At 40.1% G+C, this 18076-nt stretch overlaps 1 protein-coding gene across 1 annotated transcript; it reads right to left on the bottom strand.

The window, feature by feature from the left end:
- Nucleotides 1-236: 236 nt before the first annotated feature.
- On the bottom strand, nucleotides 237-3455 carry LOC130737990 (multiple C2 domain and transmembrane region protein 14). The gene has a single exon (XM_057589863.1). It carries the CDS (start codon nucleotides 3332-3334, stop codon nucleotides 353-355), a length of 2982 nt encoding a protein of 993 aa, XP_057445846.1. The 5' UTR covers nucleotides 3335-3455; the 3' UTR covers nucleotides 237-352.
- Nucleotides 3456-18076: the final 14621 nt, after the last annotated feature.

Here is an 18076-nt window from a genome sequence, read left to right as displayed (position 1 = left end):
GCAATACACAACTAACACGAGCCATAGCTGCATTTACTTCCGGTTCAAGTATCCTACATCAACGGTCTTAAGTCTTTAATTTCATTACAGGTTTTGTTGGGTTCACCTTTTATATGTTAAGTCCATCACTAACGGTAACTTTCTATTCCCTTTTAGTGCAGCAGCCAGCAGACCAGGAACAACTTTTTGCTTTTTCTCAGTTTAATGGAGGCTACTTTCCCGAAGTATCAATAAAGGAATTAATAAATAATAATACACCTAAATTTCAAAATAATAATAATAATAATACACCTCATAGAACAACATAATTAAACAAAATAAAATAAAAATACCACCATAAAATAATGTTTCATCACATAATCTGATCGGAATATGACGGAAGTCGCCGGAAAAAGTTAGCAGAGATAGACGGCATGTCGTCGCGGAACCTCGGGTGTCGCAGGTAGAAGAACCCAGCCCCCAGCACAAAACCCTTAAACGGCACCGCGTAGAACACCAACGACGCTACCAAACACAGCACCGCGAATATCCCAGTGGCCCGTGGGTCCCGCCAACTAAACAATGCCTCCAACCGCTCCCCCTGTGCCGCCACGTCACCCAACAATGTCTGCGCCCTCCCCGCAAGCGCCCGCACCCTATCGTACCTGATTCGAACATGCTCCGCGGACCGCGTCGTGGGGAACCCATCAAACTCCTCGTCCAGCTCGTCCAGGCTCACCATGTCCACGTACGACATCCTCGGATCCATGCTGTGTAGGGCCCGTGATCGGTACCGGAATCTCAGTAGCAAAACCAAGAACGCATACATGAACACCGTGGGGACCACCAGGTAAGGGCACAACACCACCGCCACGAGCAGCACGTGGACTAAAACCGTCGTGGGAGGGTGGGTCCACATGCGAATCCCGTCCACCCAACGCAGCACCGTCGCCGCGCGTGACAAACAACCCACCACCCTGAACCAGTTCGCCTTGCTCCGCCGCATGCTCCACACGTGTGTATCAGAATCCAGCATGAACTGAACCACTTCCTGACCCAGAGGCGGTTCAGACCGGCTGAGACGAGCCGTCACGATCCTCATGGCTGTTTGGCGCAGGACATCTTGTTGGGTTGGGCCGAATGGGCGCACGTAGTGCATCCTGGGAAGAATTGGGCTTGCGTAGGCCTGCATTAAGCTCAACCACGAAGAGCATGAGAATCTCACTGCAATCTCTATCTCCCCCATTCTCTTCGCGCCACCTGGCAGCAAAACCGTTAACGAATAGGAGTTCAAGTATACACGGTTGGTGTCCAGTGTGGACAACCGCACACGAATTTTCCCCATCCTAACGTCTCTGTTGCTGTTTTTGCAGTATCTTCCATTGTCGAACACACCAATTGTGAGCACCGTGCAAGGGTCGTGCACATCCCAAGTATACTGCTCGTTCCACCGCGGGTTGAACCGGTCCATTATGGTTCTGGTTCGGACCCACTTGGGCCCGTATTTCGCCACCACATAGGCATCGGTGGTGCCACGTGTCCCGTCCTTGGTCTTCACGGGGAGGAGGTTGGTGGCGCCGCGAATCCCCACCTCTAGCAAACCGATTGGAGGCTTGTGGAGTTGTTTCGCCGCGGCACGCGCGTCGCTTGTCACGTGAGCTGCTTCATCTATCACGTGATACCCACCTTCCAAGCAAACACGAACATGGATTCTACCGGTGTATGAATGGTTCTCGTCTTCGCCGGAAAGGTTGAACCATCTGGACTTTAGGTCCGTTCGATCGTCTGTCCTACGCTCGATGGATGACACGTGGATCTTTGCCTGGCCCACTGGCTTTGAATTTGACACGTCTTCTACCGTTACAACTAGAAACGGCTCAAACGGCTCTGCGGCTACAAACACGAGGTCCTCGTTCCACGTTGGGTTAGCTGAGCCTGGGGAGGTTCTGCCTGTTTTGAAAACCTGCGCGCCGAGCTGAGCCTTTACGTAAAACTCGGGATTCCGAACCTTAGGCTCGCATCCCGAACCTAGCTGCAAGTCCTGGGTCTGGATAACCGTTAGTCTCAGATACCAAAGTTTGGGTGAAAGATACACCTTGGCTCGTGTCTCCGGTATCAACCCGCCGGAATCTGATTGCCAAGCCTCCTGAAACGCCTCATCTGCCTGAGTCCCGATCCATACGGCAAGCATGACGTCATTTCCCGGCGAGGAGTCAGATTCTAGAGTGTACCACTGTGGAGCCAGAGGACTATCCGGTGGAACTCTCTTAGGAACCTCCTGCAGGTCAAAGGACACCGTTCCGAGGCTCTTCTCATCGCTCCCTTCTTTACCCTTCTCAGAGAACAAGGAAACTTCCAAGGAGGTTGAATTGAGGCCTTCTTTGTCAAATGCGAAAACCTGATCCCAATCTTTGCCCTCACACTCACTCTTGGTCCTGATTGTGTGAGTACCAATTACAAGTTTTGAGAAAATTGCGGAATCAGGTTCTGGATTTGCAAGCTTTGCCTTAACCACGCGAATGTAGAGAAACGGCATGCGGTCCACAAGATCGTTGGCGCTGCGACTCCGATCGGATCGGAGCTCGTGGTCACTCACTTTCAGATCAGCACGTTTTTGCAGAGCTCCGTGCTTTTCCTTCATCTTCGGCTTCTCCGCCTCAGCAATCGGCGGATTCACTACCTCCGCAGGGGGCGGTGCTGGCGTTGGCGTTGGCGTTTTCTCCGCTGGTACCTCTTCCTTTGATTTTGCTTCCTCTGTCTTTGGTTTTTCTTCTTCCTTGGAATCTTCTTTTGGTTTATTATCGTCTTCCTTCTTTTCCTCTTCTTTCTTCCCCTCTTCAGCTTTATCTTCCTTCTTCTCTCCGTCTTGCTTGTTCTCCGGCGGCTTCTCCTCTGCTTTTTCTTCCTTCTTCTCCTCACCGGCGGCTTCGGTGGTAGCTGGTGGTGGATCGTTATCGACGAAACAAACTTTCAGGCCGAGTTCCCCTTTGATCTGAGAGAAAACGCTCCTTTTCTCCAACGGATAGTACACAATCTCCTCGGAACCAGACTTGGAGAAAGTACTTCCGGATATTTTTACCTTGCCGAGAAAAGTGCTTCTCTTACCTGCTTTCTTGTCGTTGTAGAGATTGACCTCTAGCGTTTCCGAAGGCATGGACTCTTTGTCGTGAACCATGAACTCGAGCTTCTCGTTCCACTGAGGATTGAGATCTCTCGATTTTGTCGTAGTTCGCCGTCTCTGGCTGTCGAAATCCACGATCGCGTAAGCGCTCGCGGTTCCTTGGCCGTCTTTCGGCATCAAGTTCTTCGCATCGCAAACCTCCACCACGAGCTTCCTTCCAGAATCTTCCGCCATTAAAGCTCTCAATAGAAAACTGAAACAAAGAGAAATGAAACAGTGAAAAACAGAGGAGGTTCTGTTTCTTTCGGTTAGCTTTTCAGTCTGTGTGTGGAGAAATGAAAGAATGAATGACTGTTAACACGAAAGAGGTAAAAGCAACGGTGTTTTTAAAGGGAAAGGCGAGGAGCGTGGACACGTGAGACAATAGTTTCCACGTGGCGAGATCTGGGGACGCGTGATGGAGCAGTGGAATCAAACGTGAGATAACTGAGTCTGAGAGAGTAAGTCAGCGTGCCGGATGCTGCTGATTCTTCTGCTAAGTGCTAATTAGTGTTTGGAGTAATGATATATACACACCTCATTTTTAAAACACTTCATTTCCACCTCTTTTTGTTTCTATTTCTCTCCTTTTATCATCTATCACATCTCATATTTTCTCTCCCTTACTTTTTCTTTTCTTCCTATCTCTCTCATCATTCCACCTCACACACCTCAAAAGAGAGGTGTGTGAGTAACATTACTCTTAGTGTTAGTATTTGGGCATGATTTTGGTGAAAATAACACATAAGTGCCCTCACATTCTCACAGTAAATTGAACTTTGTGGTTGAAGTAACAATTGTTTTCTTGTGATCTGCCATCATAATAAAAGCGTTGGAGGTGAAAATGGTTAACGCATTTGTTGAAAATAAGAATTTTCACTCCCGGCCAGCACGAACTCCTCATTTTTTTTTTTTTTTACTTTTGACTGCTTTTCCTTGCATGATGTGATCAGTATGAGTGTTGATTTGTTCTCACTACACCTTCTTTTCATATTCATTTATTTTATTTTTTATTTTTATTTCTTATCTTCATGTAATCACTAAATGTAGGTTTTTTTTTATAGGCAAATGTTAGTAGTTAGAAATGTTAGTAAATTAGATATTTATCCGGGTTCGAACCCGGGACCCTTTACCCTTCATCTCTTCCGACCCTTATGTCCCTAACTCTTACCCCTTGGTAATCGTTTTGTTAATCTTAAGCAACTGGTAAAATATAATTGCTACCCAGGTCTCTTAATCTCTTCCATCATCACACCGTCATTTGGCCTTCGCCTCCGCGCACACCCAACCATGAACGCCCTCCAGTCAAGACCATCCCCAAATACCACACTCCAAATAGCCCCACACCATGCCATAAACATCAAACCAGAGACTTCTGCAAACCGCTTCTCCTTGTCGGCCTCAAAGCCTCAACGAGACTTACAATGCAACAACGAGGTCACATTTTTCATCTTTGGGTTAAAAGTTTGGATTTTTCACTTCCAACACTTTTAGTTTATCATAGAGCCATTCATGAATATTAGGGAATGGATCATAATATGGATACCATATCAAAGATTGAAGAGAGACATAATAATATATGGAATCTTAAGTTAATTTACTATGATTTTGTATTCATATTTTATTTTAAGAGTCGCACTAGAGTGATGGATTTAAAAGTTTGTACATTTCTTGGAATTCTGGTTAAGCAAAACCTCATTTGACAGATTTCGTTAATTTGGAAATGTTGATAATATAGAGGAGACTTTGCAGAATTTTTTTTATATAAAATTTTGTGAATATGTTTTCTTTTGGAATATTGTTTGAAATGGATTTCGTAAGGAATAAACTTGTCAAGCTAGGATGTTAGTTTTTGCACCGGTGACGACTTAGGATTTTGGGTTGTAACATAAGTCATAAGTTGATTGGTCATTCAGGGTTTCTTTTCAATTTAAGTATCATGAATCATAATGTAGAAGACAACTTTGAATTGAATTAAGTTATTGAGGTTTATTTTCTCTTTTGAGTGTCAATACATCTATCTAGCTAGGTTCTTGAATGAACCACACACTTTAGCTTATAAGGAAGACGGTTACTCTTGTGGCGGTCTAACTTATTTTATCAATTTCTTTCATTCTGGCGTATTTTATATCTTCTTTTTCATTCCATATTTTATTTTCTGGATTCTTACAATTCATTATTTATCATTTTAATAATTAATTTCTTTTGATTTCAAAATCTAAAAGAATCATTTATGATTCATGGAATTCGAATCTCACTAGAAAGAAAAATTAAAGAGACCTTTAGTGGGAAAACCTTAGGATGTTTCAATGATGTGATCTTGTGGCCATAAGAGCTAAAGAGAAACGACATAAGAAGATAAATTGTATATAAAAAAAGAGTTCATGACATTTTATACCATGTGGTTGATTTCCTGTTGAAAGCACATTCAATTGATATATTTAGTAAAATTGATGACATTTTCTAACTGAGCAAAGTTGTTGATTGAGAAAAAATGCATTCAAACCTAGTTCGTCCTTAATTAGGGTTTGAACCTAACCCTTCACCCTGCAAATCCTTACATTTCCCTTAGCTCCTTCTCCGTGCACTACCAAAGAGTGAACCGCTTATGGTTCATAGGCTGCTACACTAGTTATACACTGAGGTATCTATATACTTTAAAAAAGAGGAAGGCTGTGAGCCCCACCTCCATGACTTGGCACTTCAACAATTACTCTCCAACACCCCCCCTCTTTACATGACTAGTGTCACCTTCTGATTGTTTTGTACCAAAATAATATAAGCCCAATTTAATTTTAGTTTTTTAATGGAGGCCCAATAATCAAATCTTAATGATTTTGTTTTTATGGTTTATGACTCCTAATTTATTGCATTCAAAATAATTCCAGCTCTGTGTAAGTATGGAAAATTCGAATTACTTGACTTCTTTTACAACCAATAAAAACTGAATAATTTTCCTAATATGTTTTAAATGAAATTGAATGCAAAATGTGTAAATGCATTGACCAAATCATTATTACAGTAAATTTAAGTGGTGTACCCATAACATTGAATAAAAAAATTGAAGGCATATTGTGTAAAGAGAATAATTTCATTGACCAAAATGCCGTGATGCTATTCATATTTAAATCATTCCTTATTTGAAATGGTGGAATTAATGAAAATTACATTTAAATGGTGAGTCCGATTAGAAGGAAAAATTAAAGTTGAGTAAATGAATTTTCTTTCTCAAAATGAAAAAAATAAAAAATTAATATTTCACATTTAATTTAATTTCTTATTTAATTTATTTGTCTTATTTCATTAATTTCGTTATTTGAGTTAGTAGTGTATATTTTAACCCAACACTCAATATTTTTTTTTTGTGAAATATTGAGTGTATATTTCTAATCACTATTAAATTATTCCCAAATTAATCACTGCATGAACTAATAAATGCTATTAATTTTCAGTTTTAATTTCGTTAAAAAAATTTAGTGATATTCCATACATTTTTAAATGAAGTTATGAACATTAACTATTTATTATGAGTAGCATCATTCTCTCCATTATCAAATATTTTTCAAACTTATAGATCAATGAAAACATTAAATGACTTTAAAAATAAATTAATACTAGAAGATTCATTATATACTTTAGAAAAGATGAAGGTTGTGAGTCCCACTTCCATGGTTTGGCACTCCAAGAATGACTCTCGCCCACCCCCCCTCTTTGCATGACAAGGGTCACCTTCTGATTGTTTTGGACCAAAATAGTAGAAGCCCATTTTAATTTCAGTTTTTTTATGGAGCCACATTATTCAAAGTCATTTGAATGATGATTTTGTTTTTATTGTTTTATAACCCCTAATTAATTGTTAACATAAAAGTTGTATAAATTTACCATTATACCATTGATTATCATTTTTAAAAAAAAATCGAATTTTTGGTAGGAATGAAAAAGGTAATTTAGTAAGGTGAAAACATTCTCAAATTCAACGTTTAGGCTGCAGAAACTTTTTTGTTTGAATCTGAATCTTCAAACTATTTTTAAAACGGATATTCATAGCCTTGAATTTGAGATTCAGCACCTGCACTGAATGAAGAATTAATGGTGTTAATTTTGTTAAGGAAAAGAAGTCAAGAATTAAAATGGTGTTAATTCTACTGAGCAAGTCACGGGTTAATTTCTTTCAAGCATTCACACCATGTTAATGCCGCTTTACAAGTCAAACCTTAAAAACTTAATTTTGAGAACCATATTAATGACCCGTTCTTGAAAGAAATACGCACTGTTTTTTTTGTGTGCGAAAATAAAGAAATTAATTCTTGAAAGAAATTAATATGATTTGTAATAAAAGTCAAACCTTAAATACCGTAATAACACCATGTTAATCTTTATTCATATTTTCCTTTAATTACTCATTCTGATGAGTAATTCACGTGTAACGCATGGTATTTGGTCCATATTAATTAATTTCAATAGTGAAAATTGACCTGGAAAAAAAATTTACCTCCTTGCAATCAGATTTGTATTACCGTCCAACCTTTTTTTTTTCTTTCCTTTTTTAACATTCATTGACCACTAACCCTAATTCTCAAATTCCTATATAAATCATCTCATGTTATTCTTTAACTTCATCATCCCTTCCCACCAACTATTAGCTTTGAATATATACTTTGTTCTAATGGCTGTCGACGATTTCACCACCATCGATGCCTCAAAGGAGAACTGGTCTGTTGTTGCAAAGGTGAACCAGTTGTGGCTTAGTCCTAGCTTATATGACTCCAAGCTTCCATTTTCTATGGACATGTTCTTATGGATGACAAGGTAAATCACTTTTTCACATAATAACCATGTATTACGTTCTTTTTTTCTAAACTATAAATCTCAAATTTCCTCATTTTATTGAATTTCAGGGTTGTAAGATTCATGCTACGGTTAGGAAGACTCTTATATACCGATTCCAATCTTTGCTGAGTGAAGGACGTGTATATCAAATTTTGTTTTTTGGTGTTGGTGAAAGCGGTCGTGATTTCCGTCCAACCTCGCACCCATTCAAGATCAACTTTGATATTCATACATTTGTGCGGTTGGTTCCCAACAAGGCCATCAACTTAAGCCCTTAAAATTTTGTGCTAATATCTGATATAATGTTTAAGGACCTTTATACATCTTTTCTTCTAGGTATATACTCTTTTTTAGTCTTTTGATTTTTAAATTACTGTTCTGGGTTTTGGATTAATGTTTCTATGATTTTGCAGATGTGATTGGAATTCTCACTGGTGCAAGTGCTGAAACTGAGTTCGAGAAAGATGGAACAAAGCAGAAAATAATTACTGTTGAACTTGACCAAGATGGGTACACACAATGTTTAATGCTTATTCATATTTTTTCCATCTTTGATTATTATGAGTAAGGTTTTATAATTTCTCAATTTTCTTAATAAGGTTTGGGTTGAATGCGTCTTTTTTGGAAAGTATGTTGCTAAAGTCGTTGGTTATTCTCTTTATTGTTGACAGCATAAAAAAGATAACAAGCAATTTATTGATCATCTGATTTGAAGGTGTACTGACATTTCTATAAGGTTAGTTTAACACTTTCAAATTATACACAGTTTATATTTGTATTGGCACTGATAATTTTTTTTTTCCTTTCTAGGTTCTATAGCTCAAAATTGCTTGATTGACAACAAACTCGGTTATGAAGTCTTTATCATTAATCATGGACTACAATTTCGAATAATGGTTCATGTTGCTGTCATTGTTATGTTTATCTTATTTCAATTTCAATGTAACGCATTACTTAAAAACTTGGCTTTTATTACTATTCAAGTGTTGACATTGTGAGGTATCTACAACCTCATCAAATTAATATATTTACTGTGGTACATTCATCTACATGTTTGTAACATATGTTCAGTTCCATATCTTTTATACTTACTGAAAAGAGTCTAAACTAAGTTAAAACGCATTATTACCGATTCATCTTTACAATAAATTTAATCGCCGTGCAACGCACGGGTAAAGAACACTAGTACCAATCAAATTAGAATAGACAAATGAACCAACATTTCATTTATGCACTCTGTTTTGGGTAAATTAATCTATGCAATGATATTACCATTCACATTCACTCTGTTTTGGGTAAATTGGTTCTCTAGAATTTGGAGTTCATGTACTTTATATATTATAATACCATGTCCATGGTTGTTTGGTGTGTGTCAGAACGAATCAAACTCAGATATTGTCTCGAATTAATTAATTAATAATGTAGACAAAGATACTCATGAAATTCAGTTCCTAACACAAATATTCTTTTTTATTGCTCCATCGATCTAAATCCATTTTTATGTTTTCAACCTCATTAGCTAGTCCATTAATATTAACCTAATACTAAAATGTCCAATGGGTGCAGCATTTCTGCAAATATGATCGTTGCTTTGTTTCTGGGCTATCCTTGTGATAGTTCTCACTTCTCAACTTTAATGTGCTATGTGGCATTAACCGCTATATGTACGGTCCTGACAAGATGCCTATCGCTATATTTATTAAACTTTGGGTGAAGAAAATTAAATGGGGTTGCAGGGTTAATGCATTTCAAGTAGAGTTTAATTAATGTTTTGGTGTAATTTTATAAGGTGATGGAACGGTTAACTCGGGGTACATGTACCATTATGAAAGTCCCTGTGTTATTCCAATTAATGAAATACTCCCTCCGTTTTTTATCTTTTAAAGTTTTAGTACTTGTGATTTAACTCAAATCTTTTAAAGTTTTAGAATTTCAAAGTTCAATTAATATTTTTTTTCCCACATATACCCTTATTGAAAACCACACCAAAATTTGTGCCTTTTTATTTTTCAAAACTGAATTAAATCAGTATACCATTACCTATGCTCTCATGTACAACTATCAATGTCATACCATTAAATTAGTATGACTTTTTATTTAGGGTCATTTTTGTCCAAAAGAGAAAAATCTTTGTATACAATTACTTCTCCTTAATCTAAGAGTCAAAGGCTAAAACATCAAAAGATAAAAAACGGAGGGAGTACTAATAGCAACCAAATTAAACATGTGTGTAGCTGTTACAGATGAGAATTGTTATTATAATTACTTATACTAGTTTGGGCTCGTTTGATATGTTGTATCAGACATAATAATATAAGAGAATTGTTATTCAGACCCCCCCACATCTATTTAGACCGAAAGAAACTTATGAAATTTGAAATTAGCCCTTTCAAACGCACCCTCAAACAGCGTCTCTGTCGCTCTTTAAGCCGCATATTGTCAGTGCGACAGAGACGCTCCTTGAGCGTGGGCCGTTGACGCACCTTGAGCGTGCGATTAAAACGCACCGACCATTGACCATAATTCAACAATCGGTAAAAGTCATTAAATGCATCCGTTATTTCCTATGTTTTTCGTTACTATGTATGCTGGTTGGTGTAAGACCCGGATTTACAGAACCGTTTACTTTCCGACTCACGCGTAGGATCAGTGTAAGCGTGACAGGAGTTCGTCGTTTGAGAAAGATTAATGAAGAAGAAAGTTCAGGAATTGCTTGAGGATTGTTTCATAGTCGTTTTAGGAGTTAGTGCGAGTCGTCTGCACACCCGCCTTATGGCGAGAGTGTCCAGAATAGGCTAATTCCGCTCTTAATGCAACGTTTAAGTGAAATTTCAAATCCTTGGGAAAATAAGAAGTTCTCTTTATTTTTCCTTCGACCAGTGTTTCATTTCGGAACCCTGGACTGTACGCACGATAGGTTTCAATTCTCGGAAGTCCGACGACGCTAATTTCTTTTTTTTAAAAATCCTAGATTCAATCACTGAATGAAGACTTTTTATATTCAGAGCTTTTAACGAAGTTTCCATCCGCGATGCCAGATTTCTTTCGACGTTTCCAATCTTTCTTCAGAACGAAGTTTTGTCATCCGATCTTCACAGCGAAAAGTAGTTTTTCGGGGCAGATTAACTTACACCGCTTTTGGATCGTTTTTCCCTAATTCTAGAGATTGGTTTTGAGTTCTGGAATTCTGTCGCCAGAATCTCGCTTAGAATTCACCGATGAACGTGCTGCAAAAATCGGAATCGCGAAATATTCATTTTCCCGCGATTTCACCTTCCTATAAATAGAAAAAAAAATCAAAATATCTTCCCATTCATCCCATTGAGGCCACGAGTTGAGGAGAGAAAGGAGGAGAGTAGAATTTCGCCGAATCTTGACTGATCTTCGAGCTATTTGTCCCTACTTCAAGGTATCGAGGTAACTAGCTTGATTCTTACCTCTGATCATTGTTTTTACTGCGTTTCTATATTTCTTTCTGAGCTCAAAGTTTCGAGCTTTTCGTAAAACTATTCGTTTTTCCCAATTTTTCTCTTGGGATATCTTCTATACTTGCCCAACAACCTAGAACACTCGCCGTTGTTCGCCGATTTTAATCGAGTTGTCAAAGATCTGAAAAACTGCTTAGAAAACCCATTTGTGCACATATCGAAACTTTAATGTCGAAAAGCTACAATCCGACTTAGTGCCTTTTGGATTAGTTGCTACAAATGTCGTTAGGAACATCGCTATCAAATTTGTTTTCCGAAGTTTTAACTTTGAGTTTTTGAGCTTTAATTTTGGACCAAAATGCCCCTAACTAGCCGTAATTCGATCCGATCGTCCGAAAATTTTTCCAACAATTTCTTTACCCTAGTTTTACCTTAAAACTACCTTGTAATTAAATTAGATCGAAGAAAAATCGCCAGAACCTTTTTCCTCTTGTGGCCGAGAGCATGTTTTTGTGGGGGGGGGGGTTTCGTTTGCGAAAACTCGTCCTTTCGTGCTCGATTGTTGTACTCTGAAGCTTCAATGCTTTGTCTATCGTTAATTGGTTGTATTGTGATTGAGCTAATCGATTTTGTTTGGATTTCTGCTTTGTTTTCTCCGAGGTTCAGTTGAAGGAACTTTGGGTTTCTCAGAGCAATTGTGTGAAGAAAACCTAGACCACGAGGCTGGAGCAACTCGAGGTTAGGGCAACTTACCTATTAGCTAAGACTGCATGTTAGGCGTCGATAAATTCGACTTATGTTTTACTTTGATATTGATTATGATGATGAATTAATGTTATGATGTTTTTCCATGACTTATGATATTGAGATGTTATTGAATTGTGCGTTTTGACGCGACTTTGGAGTGGGGAATCATTGAACTGATTACCTTGATATTTCGGGTTGGGGAAACGACCCTAGGCAAGTCCAAATAGGGGGTTTGAGACTTAGCCATTCGTTTGTATACTTAGACTTTCCCCGGGATTTACATTTGGTGGGTTTTTGGAAAACTTAGAATGAATAGAATTTCGAAAACTAGAGACTTTAGAGAATTTAGTATTCAAGAACTAAACTCATAACTTGACTAATTCAATTCGAAACATTTTTATTAACGAATAAAACATATGAAAACTAAAGGGGAAAATGATTGCGAAAGACGGGGAAAAGTCGACTTTTGTTGTGGGTTCTGGAGAACTGCTGGACACCAGAGGGTGAGCCACGGTGACAAGGGGAAGTCACCGAGTACTTTGGTACGCTTGTTGTTGGGGGGTTTGTGTTGTATTGACCGACATTAAACTCTTGGGTTTTGAAATTGATAATTGAGCTAAACACTTGCGTTGTGAGAACGATTCGATGTTTGGCTTACCATATTGCATCATGCATCATTCGAGGTTTGTACGATCGAAAGATTGGGCCTCGGTGAAGTCGGGAAAGCTTCACGAAGGTTGGGAAGGCCTTCATCGAAGAACACCTGGGTGTATCTTCGGCATAGCGGGCAGAGTGGCACGACCTAGGGTGGTTGGGGCTGATCCGACTATGCATGGGTTTGTAAGTGACACCCGAGCGGAAATGGTTAAACACTAGGCCGGTGTTAGGTCTGACTCGATGGTGCCCATCCCACTTGAACTATCCGGATCATATTGAATTGCATTTCATGCATACATTCACTCTGACTGGAATTGTATGCTGTTTGAATTATTGAAGCATTGTTAGAGCCAATAACATGCTAGGATTATTAATATATATATACATAAACATATGTATATCTATACCCCAATCACATGTTGAGTGTATAATTACTTTATTCCGTGAGTTGACCCTAGTGCCTTGGCTTTGGTTTCATGTTTGTGTTTGGGCGGTCGGCCTACTGCCAAATGTCGATGGCGGAGTGGTTTTCGATGGTCTCTCCCTCGGGGGGGATCAGGTTTGAGTTGGTGGACCGTCATGCCCCCACCGCTTGGGTGATCGATGCTGTGGATCATCGAGCGACGTACCGGGGAAGGGTCATGGAGGACCGGACAGAAGAGCGTGGACGTTTGACGAGGGGAGTACTACGACGCATGGAACTGAGCTTTGACTTGCCGCCTTCAGTTCGCTGTGGACTAGGTACTGGTCGAGGACCACCTGCACCACCTCCGACTTCATCTTCTTCCGATGACGAGGACCCATCCGAGATCGAGGCTGATGTTGATGCACGTGTTGTGCCACCTCCTGCTACTGCTATCGATCCTACCGATGTGGCGTCGTCCTCGAGGCTCGTAGAGCCGAAGAGGGAGTCTGTTGTTCCATCTTCCTCTCGCCGTTTTCCTTTTACTCCACCGCGCGGCTACCGGGTGGAACCCCTGGTTCGGGTGGTGGAGGAGGATGTTCTTACTGAGGAGGTAGATGTTGAGATGGGCTCGACTAGGGTTGTGCGCAGGACAGTTAGGAGGGAGGTCGTGGACTTAGACACTGAGATGATCACGGTGGATTCCGACTCTGACTCCGACAGCGATGTGGACAGCTACTCGTCGAGCGACGAGGGAGAGGAGGAGGAGCTATGAGCGGTACAGGGAGGGTAGGTTAGGCCGGCGTCATATTTTGTGTAAAGCTCTGATTCGTCTTACTTTTGGCACAGGGTAGGTTCCCGATGCATGACTTTTTGTGTGGTTCTCTTGCTGAGGATCACAGAGAGTCTGTCGGACTATATGGGTCTTTTGTTTAGGCCATTTTGGGGCCGACTTTCTCTTGGATGACTGTACGTAAAACTTTTTACTTACACTACTGGTTCTGTACATATTTTCCTACGGGCACACTACTTTGAGGTCACTGCGAGTGCGCGTGACGTTGACGTGCAGCTGAGGCTGTACCTGTTTATACATGTTTGTACATCGGTTAGTTTAGTTGATGGGTTTTGTCTTTATTTTCTATTGCTTTAATTTAAAAGGAATCGAACAAAAAAAAAATACCTATTTTCCGCGTAAAGGTTATTTTGAGTTACTTAAGTGACACCTGGAAATCGGGGTGTTACAGTTGGAGCCCTATAAATAGGGCCTCTTCCATCTTCATTTTCACACAATTCTCTCCATTCTTCCTCTTACCCTCTTTCTTTTTCATAGTTTAGAGTTGTGAATGGTTGGGGTGATGCGGATATTATCCCCAACATTAGCAAGTTTGAGTAGTGTGAGAGTGATATTTCAAATTCAGAGTGCCAAACTTGCTAATGTAGGGGTGACCATCCTTGGTTATTCAAAGTACCCAAACTTGCTAAATAGAATCGTTCCACGCTCCCGTAGAAAAGGAGCTGGACCGGAAGAAAGAGAAGGGGGAGAAGACAAGGAAGAGGACCTGAAGAAGAGGAAGACTGAAATCCTCCTGATTGTATCCCATAGGGATCATTGTACTTGTATTTTTCAAGTACTAAGTTTAGGGCTTAGGGTCTAGGGGTCATTGTACTTGTATGTTTTATTGAAATTTTCATGTATCGTGTATCATTCTACATTCTTAATAAACAAGCTGAACTTTCTGGTACGCACTTTCTTCTTTCTCTAACTTTGTTTTCATTTTTTGCATGGCTTTCTTGACTCCCCTCTCGTCTGTTCCTCTCTCGTCGGCGCTCCGACTAGCCGTTGAAATATTCTCACGTTTTATTTCAGTGAAATCTATTTCTCCTCCGACCACCGTGCTTGACTTCCCCCCTTTTTCCAGATTCCGATGACACTGTTTCTGCGGTGGGCGACCATGCCACCGCCATTGTGTCTGAGGCATCTGTTGTCTCTTCTGCGCCCATTGAGGAGTCAAATTCAAAGCCCGATGTACCGCCATCGCCTCGGAAACCCTTGTCTCTAGTGACTAGATCTCAATTGCTTGATATTTCACTGCCAAAACCCTTGGACCCTTTATGGCAGCTTAACAAATATTTCACGGTCCCGTCTATCTATACGTCCATAGATGATGTCGAGGTGATTGTTTTCGGTTGCGAAGGTCTCTATCTCGAAGGTTACGACCACCTTCTCCTTTTTGGCGTGCCCGGGCCCAAAGAATTCATCATATCTCACAAACCCGTCGGCGTGATCGTGTCCCATTGCTTTTATCCGTACGATACACTCTTTGTGGACAAGGATTCAAACTCCCATTCTCCAACTTCATTTGTGAGACCCTCAACGTGGTCAACATCGCTCCGACCCAACTGCATCCAAACAGTTGGGGCTTTCTTCATTGCTTCGAGATCTTGTGTGGTCATCTAGGGATCACGCCCTCATATGTCTTGTTCTTTTTTGGCTTAAATGCACTTTTGGACCCTCATGTTTTAACATTTTGCGATTGTCAACCCTTATCTTTTTTTTCTACGAATGGGAACCCTATTCTTTCAAAACGCTGCACCGTTTACCTTTCTGTCCAAATCCGTCAAAAACTTGACGGAACACGCTGATATGGCCTTCCACGTGGATAAAAAGGGGATTTAAAAAAATGGCTTAAATGCACTTTTGGACCCTTAAGTTTACATTTTTTGCGATTGTTGACCCTGATATTATTTTTAGTTTGAATGGAGACCCTATCTTTCAAAACGTTGAACCGTTTACCCTTCCGTCGGAAGGCCAGGTAAGTGGGTTCCGTCAAGTTTTTGAAGGATTTGGACGGAAGGGTAAACGGTGCAACATTTTAAAAGATTAGGGTCTCCATTCGTAGAAAAATAAGATCAGGGTCAACAATTGCAGATTATATAAACTTGGGGGGTCCAAAAGTGCATTTAAGCCTTCTTTTTTTTTACTGGGTGAAAGGTGTCACCACTGTCACTGCCAACCTCCTTTCCTACACCGTATACAACAATGTCGCCCACTTCTTCCGCTTCAAAAACAACTTCCACAAAGCATTCCAAGGTCGTCGGTTTAAATTTTTTGACAATCCCGATTTTGCCCAGCTAAGAACGTATGCCAACTGCTCCAACAAGTTCCCGCTGTATTGGACCGACGTGCCCAAAACTTCCATCAAGATTGTTGACAGGATGCTAACCCCCGATCAAGTGAACGCGGTGGACTTCCTTAAAGGAATCCCGCCTCTTTCTTGTTCCTAACTCATCAAAGCTGCCTCCAATAATAAAGTTGACGAGTTCTTGTGCAATGGCGAGTGTCGTATCTTTATTTCTTTCATTGTTCTATGTTTCATTTTTAACGTGCTAACATTTTCCCATATACTTGTCGTTGAGGATGCAAACTTGACGCTTGGAGGGATGAATGCATTTCGCAAGCGTCAGCGTGAGCTTGAAAAGGAGCAGAAGCTGCGAATGCAGTTGTATGCTGGGGCTAAAAGAAAGGTGTGAGACCCAAGTTTTTAAGCTTAGACTAAATGAATGAAATTCCTATTCACGATTAGGTTCGATGTATCGTGAAGGAAAAACCTGAACAAGTGTTTATCGAATGGAATGAATTTATGAAGGAGAAAGTTCAGGAAAAGGCTTAGGATAGTATTAAAGTCGATATAAGTTATAGCACAAGTAATATTCGCTTATACCTAGGACGAGAGCGTCAGTAAACGACTAATTTGCACTTAAAGACACGATGGAAACTAATTCCAAAAATCTTCAGAGAAATGTTAGAACTTCTCTTAATCCTTCCTTGACAAGCGTTTCGATACGAAACCCTGGAATGTACGAACATCTGATTCTAGTTCTCAGAGGTTTGCCGAAACTAAAACCCTGATAGCTCAAGAAACCTAGAATAAACGGTTGATGAAGACTTTTTATATTCGGAGCTTCAAATGAAGATTCCACACGCATACACCTATTTCTTTCGAGCTTTCCAATCTTTCTTCAGAAAGAAGTTTTCTCATCCGACATCAACTGCAAAAAGTAGTTTTTCGGGTAAAATAGATTTACACCGACTTTGAATCGTTTGCTTTAATTTCAAGAAACCTATTTTGAGTTCTGGAATTCTGTCGCCAGAACCTATCTTAGAATTCACAGAGGATGGCATAGGAAAAATCGGAATCGCGAAATTTTCATTTTTCCGCATTTTCCATCACCTATAAATAGCTTGAAAAAAATCAAAATCTTCCAACACCACCATAGCCAAACCCGCGAGCTTGAGAGGAGAAGGGGAGGAAGAGAATTTTCGCCGATTCTTGCCTGATCGTTGCACCGACAGTTGCTACTTGAAGATCTCGAGGTATAGATGCTATTCCTTACTTCTGATCGTCAATTCTGTCGTTTTTCTCTATGTCATTCTGTGCTCAAAGTTTTGAGCTTTTTGTAAAACTGTCCAGATAACTCGATCTCTCTATCTAAACTTATTCCTTGCATGCCCAAGAGCAAGTTTAGCGGATAACATTTCGCCGAATCTCGCCGAATTGCCGCCGAGTTTCAATTCTGCTTAAAAAACCCATTTTTGACCAAAGCTTCGTCCTTTAGACTTAAAACTCTCGACTGAGCTTAGCGTTAGTAGGATTAGTTGTCATAAACGTCGTTGGTGAAGTCCCCATCTAATTTTTTTCTCGAAATTCCAATTTTGAAATTCTGAGCTAAAAACAATGACCAAAATACCCCTATGTCAGTTTTCGATCCGATAATTTTTCTGAGCTTTAATTCGCCTTAGTTACGACTAATGATAACCTAGGAACCAAGTTTGATCGAAGAAAAAGCGGCGCACACAGTTAGTGTGTGTGG

The sequence above is a fragment of the Lotus japonicus genome, chromosome 2, assembly GCF_012489685.1.
Source record: "Lotus japonicus ecotype B-129 chromosome 2, LjGifu_v1.2".
NCBI classification, from domain to species: domain Eukaryota; kingdom Viridiplantae; phylum Streptophyta; class Magnoliopsida; order Fabales; family Fabaceae; genus Lotus; species Lotus japonicus.
The sequence above is the reverse complement of the archived record's forward strand: the minus strand, read 5'-3'. Positions and strand labels throughout refer to the sequence as shown.